Source organism: Anneissia japonica, unplaced genomic scaffold (assembly GCF_011630105.1).
Source record: "Anneissia japonica isolate Jap-2015-1 unplaced genomic scaffold, ASM1163010v1 scaffold1785_len1016330_cov206, whole genome shotgun sequence".
In the NCBI taxonomy this organism is placed as follows: domain Eukaryota; kingdom Metazoa; phylum Echinodermata; class Crinoidea; order Comatulida; family Comatulidae; genus Anneissia; species Anneissia japonica.
The window spans coordinates 856,014-871,004 of NW_022694363.1; the positions used below are offsets into that span (position 1 = coordinate 856,014).

At 35.4% G+C, this 14,991-nt stretch overlaps 1 protein-coding gene across 1 annotated transcript in view; it reads left to right on the top strand.

The window, feature by feature from the left end:
- The window catches only part of LOC117101038 (multiple epidermal growth factor-like domains protein 8), a 43,694-nt gene that overhangs the window by 4,454 nt on the left and 24,249 nt on the right, over nucleotides 1-14,991 (top strand). The window contains exons 2-16 of the mRNA XM_033240903.1: nucleotides 724-887; nucleotides 1,817-2,038; nucleotides 2,514-2,688; nucleotides 2,999-3,097; nucleotides 3,271-3,440; nucleotides 4,159-4,371; nucleotides 5,576-5,773; nucleotides 5,953-6,210; nucleotides 7,283-7,527; nucleotides 8,482-8,610; nucleotides 8,887-8,991; nucleotides 12,070-12,297; nucleotides 12,764-12,924; nucleotides 13,321-13,531; nucleotides 14,932-14,987. Coding sequence (XP_033096794.1) covers nucleotides 724-887; nucleotides 1,817-2,038; nucleotides 2,514-2,688; nucleotides 2,999-3,097; nucleotides 3,271-3,440; nucleotides 4,159-4,371; nucleotides 5,576-5,773; nucleotides 5,953-6,210; nucleotides 7,283-7,527; nucleotides 8,482-8,610; nucleotides 8,887-8,991; nucleotides 12,070-12,297; nucleotides 12,764-12,924; nucleotides 13,321-13,531; nucleotides 14,932-14,987 — 2,634 coding nt within the window. The remainder of the gene's footprint in view (nucleotides 1-723; nucleotides 888-1,816; nucleotides 2,039-2,513; nucleotides 2,689-2,998; nucleotides 3,098-3,270; nucleotides 3,441-4,158; nucleotides 4,372-5,575; nucleotides 5,774-5,952; nucleotides 6,211-7,282; nucleotides 7,528-8,481; nucleotides 8,611-8,886; nucleotides 8,992-12,069; nucleotides 12,298-12,763; nucleotides 12,925-13,320; nucleotides 13,532-14,931; nucleotides 14,988-14,991) is intronic.

Genomic DNA, 14,991 nt, shown 5'->3' on the forward strand with positions numbered 1-14,991 from the left:
TAGAGGGCTGATAGTTGTCATGGTTATAGCACTACAGGTAGTTGGTGTACCTGAGATGTCCATATCAAAAGTAACCCAAACCCATTGGCCTGTATTGAAGGCTTTGTTAAGTTCTCTGAAATGTACGTCCATAACTATGGAACTGTCCAATGATTTTGTGTTATGCAATCCCACAGCGTATAGGCCTACAATGAATTTGATTGAGGAAGTGCTCGTCTGTAATTAATGTACCACATACAAAGTATGCTGACTTCTCTACCAAAGTATTCGTTTTTAATAATTTTATATTCATATTTCTTTATTACAGATTTTCCTTACTACTTTATTTGGTGTACCTATTGGTACTGGTAGTGGTACGGGCATTTATAATGGGCGGTTATGAAGCGCAGTTCTTTACCCTGGTCATTGGGTCCACATGCTTAGTGTTGCTGCTGGTAATCAGCACAGGAGCAGGCAACTCCACCAGGTTCCCATTTATACTCCAGGGTGAAGAGAAGCAATGTAGATAAAGTTTCATGCCTAAGGACACAAGCGAAATGCACAGCGAGGGATTGAAACCCCGACCTCGAGGTTGGGAAGCCAAACCGTTCCAGCTGCGCCAAACCGCTTCTACCTAAAATAATTACTGTAAGCCCCAAAACTCATACAATTTGGATGATGTTTCAATTGATTTTTAATCTATTTAACAGTAAAAGTCATGATTTTATGAAACTTCCCTTCTAGCTCCTGATCCTGGTGCTTACATTGTTCTACAGTTCAGTAGTTTTGAGACCGAATGCTCATATGACTTTCTGTTTGTGTACGATGGTGGTTCCTACCAAAGCCCACTACTTGCCAGTTTAAGTGGAGATACTTTACCAATGCCAGTTATTGCACGATCTGGAATGGTTTGTATGCCTTTTCATTTTCTACTCAATGTATACTGTGTCACATTATTTTTTTACCAAATAATATAAATTACTGTATGTGGCTTGCATTGTGCATCAGACTGTAAATTGAAAATGAATACATACATTGCTGGGAAGATTACATTGCTGGGAAGATTTTGTAAAGAAACAGACAGCACTTTAATGTTATCTAAGATTTGCTACCATGTGTCTCTTTAAGCTACTCTCACACTATCACGACCCACACTGCGATCGGTACACGACCAAAACCGTCGTGGCCAGGTCGTGATAGTGTGATAGCAGCTAAGAGCAACTTGCTCGTGGCAAGGCAGAGGTCGTGCTTGGTCGCGGAGTTTTTAACATGTTGAAAAATTTATTGTGTTCGGTACTGGTCGTCAGTCTAATTCGTCGCTCACATCACGAACTAACACAATCAAAGTAGATCGTGTTAGTTCGTGAAATCACAGTAGCGCGTCAAAACGAGTGCGTATTCGTTGGCAAGCAATTTTGTATTCTGTACCACACAAAAAGTCCTTAACGACAACAGCGCGTATTTTGACGCGCTTTTTTTATTTCACGAACTAACACAATTGAATTTAATTGTGTTAGTTCGTGATGTGAGCCACGAATTGTAGTCACTCTCACATGTGTCGTGATCATTTGGCTAAAGTGGCCATTATTACTTTCCAGCAATAAATGACAAGAGAGCAGGTCTACTTCCAGTCGGATACGACCACAGGTCGGTACGGTCACAGTGCTAGGTCGCGATAATGTGATAGTTGCTTTACATCACTATACACCATGTGCTCTGTATGTAAATATCACAAAGCCCCATGTCATGTGTCCCTAGGACACTCAACATCAACATGAGTATCTTTACATCACTAAACACCATGTCTTTTTTAATCACTCCTGTCTCTCTTTTTCAGATGCTGATATATTTATATAGTGATACCAACTATGTTCTGGATGGGTTTCATGCATCATTCATTGTAGAAGATTGCATATTCAATTGTTCTGGGAATGGTGTATGTTTGAACCATACTTGCAAGTGCAATAGTGGATATACGGGAGAAGCATGCCAATTTAAAGCTTGCCCAAATGATTGTGGATCAAGCCAAGGACATGGTGTCTGTAAAGTAAATGATGATGTAAGCTGTTTACTAATTAATTGATTCATTCTTGGAATTAAGCCAAAAAAAAAAATATTGTGATACCCACAATCAGTTAAATTTGAAAATCAGGATCCTGCAGTCAGCAAATTTCTCTTTTAATGCTGGTACTTGCCTATGTCATTTTATAGGGTTTGGTGCTAACCATCAATCTCTCCATTTTGGTTGTTACCTAAGAGCTGAGTACACAAATAGTAAATTGCGGAAGCAGCTAGTGAGTGTCTTACTGAGAACAGGTCTTCCTTTTATATGTGCTGGCCAACCATTGCTTTTCGACGGTCTTAATTTGTGGGCGAATTATGCAGTGACGTCGGTTTTTCTGCTCAGTCGTATACAGGCATTGTTTTTGATTTGTAGATAGTTTTAATGTTTTTACTCTTACCAGTGTTTAATCATTGTCATTGTTTTTACTCTTAAAGGGTTTTAATCATTGTCATTGTTTTTGCTTTTATAGGGCATTAATCATTGTCATTGCTACGATGGATACATTGGCCATGATTGCAGTTTGTCTACAACTGACAATTTGGGATGGGGATCAACATTCACCATCTCAAACACCAGCACGTTTGCCAGAACTGCTCATGGTGGTGTGTTTCATTCCAAAACAAATTCTCTTTGGATGTATGGTGGTAAGTTACTCTTGATTTCTCAATGCACCAATTTAACTGGGTATATAGTTGTATACATTACACAGCACTGCTTTGTTTGCACAGGAGTATGGCATTCATCCAGTGTTACTACTGCAATGGACATCATAAGTGGTGTTTGCGGTGGCGTATGACTGGGAGTATCTAATTTTGTTTGACTGCATGTGGTGAACCCATTGCCAGCTTAATTTCAAGAAACATTTGCCCTAGACTATTGTAATCCATACTAATTATCACATAGTGAATGTTTTAATACTTTTAAAATAAAGTTTTATTTTTTTAATTTGTTTAGGTTTTGATATGGATAGAGAACTAGATGACATTGTAATATTTAACTTCACCTCCAGTGAATGGCAAGTGATAAAGCCAAACTCAAAAATCCAACCAGTAAGTATACTTGTTTCCTAAAGAAATATTGACATGTCTGATAAAAAAAAAATGTATTTTATATACCAACAATGTTGTAAAACTTATTAAATCTTGAAAAGAATTTGATGGTTATAAGAAATTAGTAATAGAAGTTATTTAATAATTTCTTAAACTATAATTGTCTTGTTTTAACAGAAATGTCTGGATTTTGCCGTGATATGTCTAACTCAACATCCCCAGTTGGATGGTGGGGTAGAAATGGAGATTTCTTCACAAACTTTAAGGAGTGTAGAAAACATGATATTCCGCCAGGATTGACATGGATGAAATACACAGCACCATATAACCTTTCACATCCAGATGAGGTAAACATATATCCCTTTCGCATCCATATCAGGTAACATGTATTTCAAATCCAGATGAGGTGGACATACATTCTTTTCACTTCCCCATGAGGTGAACATACATCCCTTTCACATGCAGATGGGGTAAACATACATCCCTTTCACATACATATCAGGTAAACACATGTCCTTTCACATCCAGATGGAGTGAACATATATCCCTTTCACATCAAGATGAGATAGACATACATCCCTTTCACATCAAGATGAGATAGACATACATCCCTTTCACATCTAGATGAGGTGAACATACATCCCTTTCACATCCAGATGAGGTGAACATGCATCCCTTTCTCATCCAGATGTGATGAACATACATCATTTTTTAATTTATAAGAGTTAAACATTCATCCTTTCTAAATTCACACAAGTTAGACATACATCCCTTTCACATCAAGATGAGATAGACATACATCCCTTTCACATCTAGATGAGGTGAACATGCATCCCTTTCACATCCAGATGTGATGAACATACATCATTTTTTAATTTATAAGAGTTAAACATTCATCCTTTCTAAATTCACACAAGTTAAACATATATTTCTTTAAATTTCATATTGGTTGTATTTTAACTAGGCAGAAATAGAATGCTGGTGTAATATTTGCAAATGTGAATTCATTGCAACTGTAATCAGTTTTCCAACAATAGTTGTGTCTGCATAATTATTTATTTCCAGGTTGAAATTATAAGATCATCAAGTCACCATTTCACATTTTATAAAGTGATGAAGGATGAAATAAAGACACCGAATTATTCCATTGCAATGTTAAAAGGATTCATCTTTCCTAGTGAAGCAAAACCGCCACAAGGAAGTCGTTTGCGTGTGTGGCTAGACAGCAACCAAGACAATACAAGTCTCATCATCAGCAACAGTCCGCAAACAAAAAGGGTATGTATCAGGCACGTCACATGAGACTTACATGCATGATTCACAATCCTTTCCAGGGTCCAGAAGAGTTTGCACGCATGACTCTTTATGTGTGTTTCACAACATACACACTACTCGCCAGGGAACAGAAGAGTGTCTACATGTATCTAATGAGTGCTGTGTTTGCACATGAATGTAGGTATCCAGTAAGTGCTGTGTTTGCACGCAGATGTTTAGGTATCAAATAAGTGCTGTGTTTGCATGTGAATGTTAGGAATCCAATAAGTGTTGTGTTTGCAGGCAAATATTTAGAAATCTAATAAGTGTTGTGTTTGCATGTGACTGTTTAGGAATCCAATAAATGCTATGTGTGCATGTGACTGTTTAGGAATCCAATAAGTGCTGTATTTGCAAATGACTGTTTAGGTATCTAATAAGTGCTGCGTTTGCACGCAAGTATTTAGGAATCCAATAAGTGCTGTGTTTGCACATGACTATATAGGTATCTAATAAGTGCTATGTTTGCACATTACTGTTTAGGAATCCAATTAGGAACCCATTGAAAATGAGCGTGACTATCGTCGGCTTAATGGGTAATCCTGATGCTCTATTGTCTTCGTTTCATGTATTTTGTAATTTTGAGTACCTAATAAATCAAATAAAATAAGTGCTGTGTTTGCACATGACTGTTTAGGTATCCAATAAGTGCTGTATTTGCAAATGACTGTTTAGGTATCTAATAAGTGCTGCGTTTGCACATGACTGTTTAGGTATCCAATAAGGGCTGTGTTTGCATGCGACTGTTTAGGAATCCAATAAGTGCTGTGTTTACACATGACTGTTTAGGTATCCAATAAGTGCTGTGTTTACACATGACTGTTTAGGAATCCAATAAGTGCTGTGTTTGCATGTGACTGTTTAGGAATCCAGTAAGTGCTGTGTTTACACATGACTATATGTATCCAATAAGTGCTGTGTTTACACATGACTGTTTAGGAATCCAATAAGTTCTGTGTTTGCATGTGACTGTTTAGGAATCCAATAAGTGCTGTGTTTACACATGACTATATGTATCCAATAAGTGCTGTGTTTGCTCAATTGATCCCCAGGGATTTTTATTTCCTTAATGCTCATTCCACATTATTTGTTAATGTGATAATTCAAAATTTAAAAAAATAAAATAAAGTTTACGTACTATATATAAATATGCTTTTAAAAATTTCAGGCTCTTAAAATTCAACCAGCAGAAGCTGAAGGAGTGCGTACTGATAACTCGGATATTTTTCCTAATGTGTCACATGGTGTTAAGTACTATTTAGAGCTGCAGCTCTGGAAGAGAGTTAATAAAGAAGAAAAGAAAAAGTACTTTTCATTACAACTTGCATGGAATGGTAACCTTGACAACAGCCGAGATATATCTAAGGTAAGTTTATTGTACCTACTGTGTAAGTACATTAAGAAGTATGGATACGACAGGGATGTCTGGACGACCTAGTTGAATAGAACACAGTGTGACAAGTGCAGGAATGTCTGGACTTGCATAGTATCTCCAATGTACATTTATAGCATTTTCAGTAATGTAATTTTACTATTTTCTTTTAGATTTTAACTGAGGAGTACCTTCAGCCTTTCTCCAGTTCAGACTGCTCAACTTACACCAACTGTAAAGCATGCCTCTCTGATTCCTCATGTGGCTGGTGCCCAACAAGTTTGACCTGTGAACTTCGTAATGGGCCATTATTACCTTCTATCCGCTGTGGTGTACTGGCAAATCCACATCATCACTTGGTGGTGGATCTTATGATGTGTGTAGATTGTAGCTTTCATATCAGTTGTCTCTCCTGCACTCAGGTAAGTTCGTAACCCTTATCATGCTGAAAATTGCCTGGTTCTTGACATTCTAGCATGCCAAATTACTTTTACAAAACTAATAATTAACACAGTAGAAATTAGTATGACCTTAAGTGCCTCATGCCACGAAGAGGATAGGTGAGGTGAGAGGTGAGGTGAGAAATTAGCATGTTTAAATGGAATTTTCATATATTTCTTTAACTCTAACAAAAAATTCTTTATATAAAAAATTATCCTCATAGAACATATATTCTATATGTATTACAGTAGAACCTCTTTTTTACGTATCCCAGTTATACGAACCCTTGGTTTTACGCCTTGTATCGACGATGATGTCATTGAAAACCCCGAAAATATTCAAAACAAACGGCCCTTTTCAGAGCAACCATAAGTAAAAAGAGATTTGTTACTTTCTGTCTGCTTATTATTTCAATACTATTACAATAAACAAACCATATGCAACGTATTTTCATTAAACAGCAACGATTGAGTCTAATAACGGGTTGTTATAATCTAAAACCATATGAACTGAGCGAGATGAACAACTACCGATGGTAGTTGGTCTGGTCGAATTTTTTATACGAATCGACGAAACTGAGTAGGCATAATTTTGTACACGAACGCTAATTGGTTGGCTCACCCAGTGCAGTGTACATGGTTGCTGTTTCACGTACACGAATGCTAATTGGTTGGCAGGTGTAGCCTAGGTATCATCGTTCGTTTATTCATAACATACGTTTATTGAGTGTTACGTATGTATTGGTCAAAGGTCACCATAAATTGAACCCAACCTCAATTTTTTTTACAAATCCCCCGATTTACGTACACCCTCTGGTCCCGTACTGGTAAAAAATGTGTTTTAAAATCAGGAAAGTGTTCGGTTTACTTACTTGTTACTTGAGTTTTGCCATCTCTTGCAAGAGTACATTTGGCCATCATTGACTGATACCAGTTGACTTCATTGCTACTAAATTAGTAATCTGATTTGGTTGTTGAGAATGAGTCTGTGATAGATCACTATGGCTTTACAGTATTTTGGTGGACCATTGAAATTTTTTTTTTTTTTTTTTACAATTGGCAGCTAATGAATTCGGGAAAAGCAATCTCTTATAAATTGTTTCCTGTCTACTTGACTGTGTATGATTGCCCTCTGGAGTATCGAGTGGATGGGCTGACCTCTGCATTTAATTGCAACACTATGGAAAGTTACCATTTTGCATACACTATCATTACTCATTCTTATGCAATGGGCAATCCACTTTTGTTGTTGACGTTTGTAGAACAGGTTGATGGGCTTTGTTTGAGTGAGATTGTAGAGCATATTTGGTATCTTCAATCAACTTCAGTATTAGCCTCCGAATCAGATTGATCATCTGATTCACTGTTTGATGTTGAATAGTGCAGGAGGGGACACTCTTTCAAAGCTGTGATAGATATTTTGTGCCATCCAATTAGGCCTATTTCTTTGTATAGACCTAGGACTGTCTAAACCTAGCTTCGTCTAGGCCTACCTTGTCGCCGATAGCACCACCGGCGATATTAGCTTCTTCCCCATCATCACCATCGCTGTCATCACTTTCAGAAACATCCATTATAATTCCACAAAAAATATTCCTGCTTGCAATCCACACTATCATCATCAAAAAACTTGTCCATGACTTGTTTCACAGTATATCGCTGCTGCGCAGCCATATTGCAATTTTCAAAAGTAAGTTTGTGTTTGATTTATAAAATATTTTTCAATACAAATTGTCAAGACTCAAAAGTGTAAGTAACTTGGATGTAAAAACAAAAGAGCATCAGAATGATCTAAAAACACAGTGTTAAATACATGTATACTTGTATATGTCGCAATAGTGCTCTTGCAGCACTGTCGCAGTATTGCATGATAAGGGTTAATAATTAATAGTTCAAACAAAAATATATAGCTTGGACATCAGTTTTCACTCCTGTACCAAATTAAGATGGGAAAAAACAATACTGCTTTATTGTACATTTCACAACTGTGTCTTCTGTATGCAAGTATCATTTTGATATATTCAGTTTATAAGAATAAGCCATCAATGTAGCATTGTTTTTGATAAGAACGGTGATAGATAAAAGATGTGTATAAGAGACAGGTTTTACGCCTTGTATCGACGATGATGTCATTGAAAACCCCGAAAATATTCAAAACAAACGGCCCTTTTCAGAGCAACCATAAGTAAAAAGAGATTTGTTACTTTCTGTCTGCTTATTATAATTGCATGCTATTTCCTAAATGTTCCATTCTATTCACAGGTCAACATCTTGCAATAGTTGTACTAACAACCCAGACTGTGGCTGGTGTGAAGAGACCAGTCATTGTTTTGTGTATGGAACTTATACTTTACTATTTCCATTTGGTCAGTGTACACATTGGTTTGATGAGTAAGTAAAAATGTCCTAATACTTTGTGAGGCCCACTTGAAAATATAGTTTATATGCCAGATTATTTCAATTCATTTACTAAATATCATGTTGACAGTACATGATACATGAATGTATGATTATGTTTCATATATAATGCTACCAAAAGTTCTGAATAGAAAAAACAGCATGACAATTAATTAACTAAATTTGTAATTTTCATTGTTGCAAAATAGGTTTAGGTTTTGATCTTTTATATTATCAATAATAATCTTTTTGAATTATTGTCATTTCTAGGCCTTCCCAGTGCATTGATTGTTCTCAATTCACAAGCTGTACAAAGTGTCTTTCTCATTTTCAATGTGGATGGTGCACAAATCCTAATGATCATTCCATAGGAAGGTAAGCCAATCAACAGTTTAACAGTAACCATGTAGGCAAACTATGTTAGGCAATGGTTGAACATTAACAATTTAGGCAAACTAAGTTAGGCAATTGTTGAATGTTAAGAATTTAGGCAAACTAAGTTAAGCAATGGTTGAACATTAATAATTTAGGCAAACTATTTTAAGCAATGGTTAATCGTTAACAATTTAGGCAAACTAAGTTAGGCAATGGTTGAACAGGGCTTGAAATTAACTTTTTTTTTCTTGGTAGCACTGCCAAAATTTTCTGGCACCCCCCAAAAAAATTTGGTAGCACAAGTAATTTTTATAGTAGCACATATTTCCCCATCCTTTTCGCATCCCTAAGATACTAAGTGCTGCGCAATATTTTATTCTTTATATTTCCTAACAAACCCCCACCCACCCACACCTACACTGTCCCCATGGATTATTATGCAAGAAAGAAGACATGAAAGAAAAAGAGAAGAGATTTTTGAAAATTGAAAAAAAAACAAGAAAAATAATAAATAAGAAATAACAAAAAGGAAAGAAAAAAAAGAAGTGAAATGGTGGAAAGAAAATGACAATGAAAAAACTAAAAGAAAGGTAAGTATCAAAAATGAAATAAGAAAAAGGATGAAACAATATTAAAAAGAAAATAGGTATTAAAGGGATAGTAAAGAAAAAAGGTGCAAGGTAAAAAATTCAACCTAACTGGAAGGAAAGGGAAAGTATTTCATGGAAAATTTCAATTGTTAGGAATATTTCTAAGAAAATTACAAATTTCTGTTAATTATTAACAGATATACACAATATAAAAAAGAAAAACATGAGCAGTAATAATGTGCTAGCTAAACTGTCTAGTCAATGGACTGCCAAAATCTGCAGTTACTTAAGTCGATTGAAACGCTGTTAAAAACGCTGTGCCTTGCTGTTTTTAGTCGTTTTTACTTCCAGAGATCAGAGATTTATTTATATATTTTATGTATCCTTAAATCAGTGGACAAAACTTACATAGAGCAATTTAGTTTGCTTTTTGTTTATCCTGTCTTTGATTTTTGGTATTGTTATTTCTGTATGTTTTGTTTTCTGTTGGAAAAAAATAAATGAAATGAAACTTGATATATTGATTATAAAATTATTAATTATTATTACTGAAACATTATTTATATTTTCTGTACACTTTCTTTAAATTTTTCAGTACTTTTCTTCATTTGTGCAGGAAATTTCGAGAAAATAGGTCCGCAAAATCGCATTTACACTGCGAATGCCTATACATTGGTTACAATAGCCACCGGCCGACTTTACTACAACATTTGCGCGGAAATTGGCATACTTATTTTTAATATGCGTAGATGGATTTTTTTCTTTATGAGATAACTCTAAATCAATTTACACATAATAATTTCAACCTAAACAGAGTTCCAGAGTTTTCACCAAAATTTCGGGAGTGCTGCGATTCCAGCTCACCACTTGTCAAAGGCCATTTAGGCTTCGTTTTAAGCCCAAAAAATTGGCATCACACAGTCGGCCGGCGACACTACTTATTTAGGTTATAATGTAGCCTAGAACATGAGGCCTGGGCCTGTACAACTTCAGCAAAGTATCTTATACCTACATATATAACAATCTATAGTTTCATTTTCTTGTTCAATGGTTGTTTCTATTGAGAATTATTTAAAAAAAAAAGAACTGGTACGCCTTCCAACTTATGAAACTTCAGTATTAATCACCAGAGAACATCGTCACACTTCTAGTGTTTACAAAGGTTTTGCGGAGTAACATATCCCAACAAGTTGCCCCGAATGATGTGATATATCCCAGCATTCTGATTGGTTTACAACTTGCAATGGACTCAACATACCTTACTCGCCAGCCAGTGTAGTTGGGCGCACACGTGGTTTGGGATGTTACTCTGCGAATTATAGTTTCGTAATTGGAAGGCCTGCTACCAGTTAGTTCGATGTTGTTTTGTTGTTACGTTTTTTGTTGTTGTCAAAACAGAAACATTCCTTGTAGAATTATATATTTTTTATATATATTATAGATTAAATTAACCAATTAATTCAATTGTTGCACTTTATTAATTTCACATTTAAAATTTAATCTTTAACTATTCATTTATATACAATTCAATTTTTATATTATTTCAAAACACGATTAAACAATCATTTTGCCTACTTTCTGCTGATACTTTGTTAAGAATAAGAATGAAATAAATTGTTTAATAGAGGCCCATTACTAGTTGCCTATGAAATAATCTGCTTACCGTCTACTACATTTAGTGAGAAACGTTCCCAATTCCAGGCTCCTCCTGGTACTTAGACACAGACACTGAGGTTGCCAAACTCGCTTTGACCAAGAATAAGATGAGCGCACATTGACACGGTTTTAGTGTACGACGTCACACTTTAACAGTCTAGGTCATGCTGATTGGTTGATACAGTACATGTAAAATGAATGATAACATGTTTTGCATACTACCTGACTGAAAATAATGGGCTCTACAAGTTGTAAATAATTGGGATTTGGAGGGAAACCACCTTCCTGCCGCTTACAAAATCTACTCGCGCAATCAAATGACCTTGTCGCATTGAGCGTGACAAATTTGAATTCTTCGTTAAAGGATCAGGTCGCAAATGCGACCAAATAACCCTTAATTCCAAGCCCTGTTGAACGTTTACAATTTAGGAAAGCTAAGTTAGGCAATGTTTGAACTTTAACAATTTAAGAAAGCTATGTTAGGCAATGGTTGAATGTTAACAATTTAGGCAACATTAACCATGTAGGCAAACTAATGTTGGCAACTGTTGAACATTAACCATTTAGGCAAACTGAGTTAAGCAACAGATGAACAGTAGCCATTTAGGCAGTTTAACATTTACGATTTAAGCAAAGTAATTTTGGCAAAGATTGAACCTTATCCATTTAGGATAATTAAGTTAAGCAGTAATTGATCACCATTTAGGCTATGAAAAGTGTAAGTATCAGTTGAACATTAACCATTTAGTCAAATTTAAGCGTTGTCTATAAACATTAACAACATTATTTCATATCGTATCTTAATTGTGATACCCTTGCCATTGTTTTCTAGTTGCTTGGAAGGTAGTTTTGACGGTCCATTTAATTCTGAATGTACATACTCAAGTGATCCTGTCACTAATATAACACTGCCGGCTGTTTGGGATTATCAAGAATGTTTTTTATGTGAACGTAACCAACACAATTGTTCAGAAAATGCAACTTGCATCAATGAACACTTGAGCTTTACTTGTCGTTGCAATATAGGATTTCAAGGAGACGGTGCCAACTGTAAAAGAATGTGAGTAGCATAAGTAAGAATAAATAACATTAAGCTGCTAAATAAATGTCGTGTGCTAACTATAAAAATGCACATGGGAAAACAATACTTCACTAAAGCTTCATTGATATTAATTGACAAAGTACAGTAAGTGACATGGTTATAATTCAGTGTGCCATCCACAGCTGCAGGTGAAGTGTCATTTATTATATTATTATCTTAAAATGTGTTGATCGAAAACTGTTAGGATTTAGGTTTTTTTGCACATAATGTTTAAAATAGAACAAAATATAAGATCACTATAATTTACTTTTGGAAATTAGATTTCATCCTGCAAAAGCAAATTAAATTTTAATTGGAGAATAGTTTTAATGGTATAGTTTATTCACACCCTCTTGGTTTAAGATATCATCTAAAACATTTTGTTTTCACAAGTTTCTGATAAATATAAAGTAGAGCCTGTAATGTGAGACTTTTTTACTTTCAGATGCATTGCACCATGTGTACATGGACAGTGTAGAGAATCATTGAATTTTGATAAATGTGACTGTGATATTGGCTGGACAGGTTCAAGATGTGATGTAGACTGTGGTTGTAATGGACACAGTACCTGCTTGAAAGGTGTTCACAGGTGTGATCAATGTCAACGTAAGTCCATGTTAATGAAGACATAACTATTCATTATGTTTTTAACACTATCAAAATTACCTTGTTAATGATAGTATTATTTATTTATTATAGTTGTTTGAATTTACAATAGTGCTTCTCATTAAAAATAATCTATAATATAATGAAAATTCTTTAAAGTTAACACAACATGATTTAAGATAATTTCATGCAAGTAGACACCCCCACCAGGTAACTTTGAAGTGCTGCTCCTTCCATCTATTGGCGACTTGGATGATTTGAAGATGTTTATTGAAGTTGCATTGAAAGCAGTGGTCTGGAGCTTGCTCCAGTCTTTTATTAGTTTTTCACTACATTATTACTATTAGTATATATTCTTGAGTTGATTCTTGTTGTTTTTTTTTTATATTCTTCCAGACAACACAACTGGGAAAAAGTGTGATGCTTGTTTACCAGGTTTCTATGCAAAATTGGACCCTAGCTTCACTTGTGAACCCTGTTCATGTAATGGTCATGGCGATCTAACTAAAGGTCTGTGTCATCCTAGTAACGGTGTCTGCTTTTGCAAAGGTCAAACTACGGGAGACAACTGTGAACAATGTCTGGATGGTCTCCATGGTGATCCAAGGTTAGTATTTACTTAGTGTAATGTTGTTTTGTTTTGGCTTATTTTGCCATGGCACCTATTGTCAAATTTTAATAGATGGTACAGGCATAGGATTTGTAACTTATGGACAACTGTCAATGTCACACATTTTCATTTGCCCTCATTCCATTCTCACACATTCTCGGTCAAGTCCTTCTATGGAAATTGTTACATTGCGCTGTACAACAAGAGGTTAAAATGGCTAAGGCAAAATTTTACAAGAACGCAATCTCGCATCTAAAGGAAAGTCAACCTGGAAAATTCCACCGTAATATCCAGAAGCTCTGTACTATGAGGAAGAAACCAAGTCAAATTCCTGGCGCAGATGTTGATCCAGTAAATACTGCTGAGGCCATCAATAGTCATTTTGCACGTGTTTGCAATCAGTTCCTCTACTGTACATTACCTTGTTGACATGTTAAATTTTGTTTATGAATACCTGGATAAGCCCAAACAATTTGTTGAACTCTGCACAATAGACTTTACAAAGGATTTTAGGAGTTAACCATACAATTATTATAACAAAATTGGTTAAACTTGGAGTTGGAGTTGACCAGGACAATCTCATGTGGGTTTCCTCAGGGGACTAAGTTGGGACCCATACTATTTCTAATCTTAGTTAATGATGCTGCCATACTCATATGCCCTCATTGTCATACATTCTCATTTGCCCTCATTCTCACACATTCTCATTTGTCCTCATTCTCACACATTCTCATTTGCCCTCATTATCATCCTTGCGCATTCTCATTTGCCCTCATTCTCACACATTCTCATTTGCCCTCATTCTCATCCTCACGCATTCTCATTTGCCCTCATTCTCACACATTCTCATTTGTCCTCATTCTCACACATTCTCATTTGCCCTCATTATCATCCTTGCGCATTCTCATTTGCCCTCATTCTCACACATTCTCATTTGCCCTCATTCTCATCCTCACGCTTTCTCATTTGCCCTCATTCTCACAATTTCTCATTTGATGACATTATTAAAGACATGTCCCACTCCATGTATAACATATACATCTTCAACCAATCTTTTCATTTGTAATTTATTTATTCACCATTTGTAAAACTACTTTTTTGTATTTTTAAAATCTTTTTGTTATATAGTTATATTTTTTACACACTGCTTTTAATGTATTTTTGTTTTGCATCAGGAAAACAAATTTTACTTGAATTTTATAATACAATGTAGAAATAAAAGAAATCTTTGTATCTTGTAATAACATTGTAGGCAGTTGTGCTTTAGATTGATAGATAGATAACTTTGAGTTTGCATGTATTGAGCAGGTGTTTTTTTTTTTTTTTTTGGCATCTGTAAATCTATGCAGATAACAAGTCACGTTGCGATAATATTGAATTCATAAATCTTGTTACAGGAATGGTGGCTCATGCTATATACCATGTAATGGCAGAACTCTCTTAACCAATATTAGCAG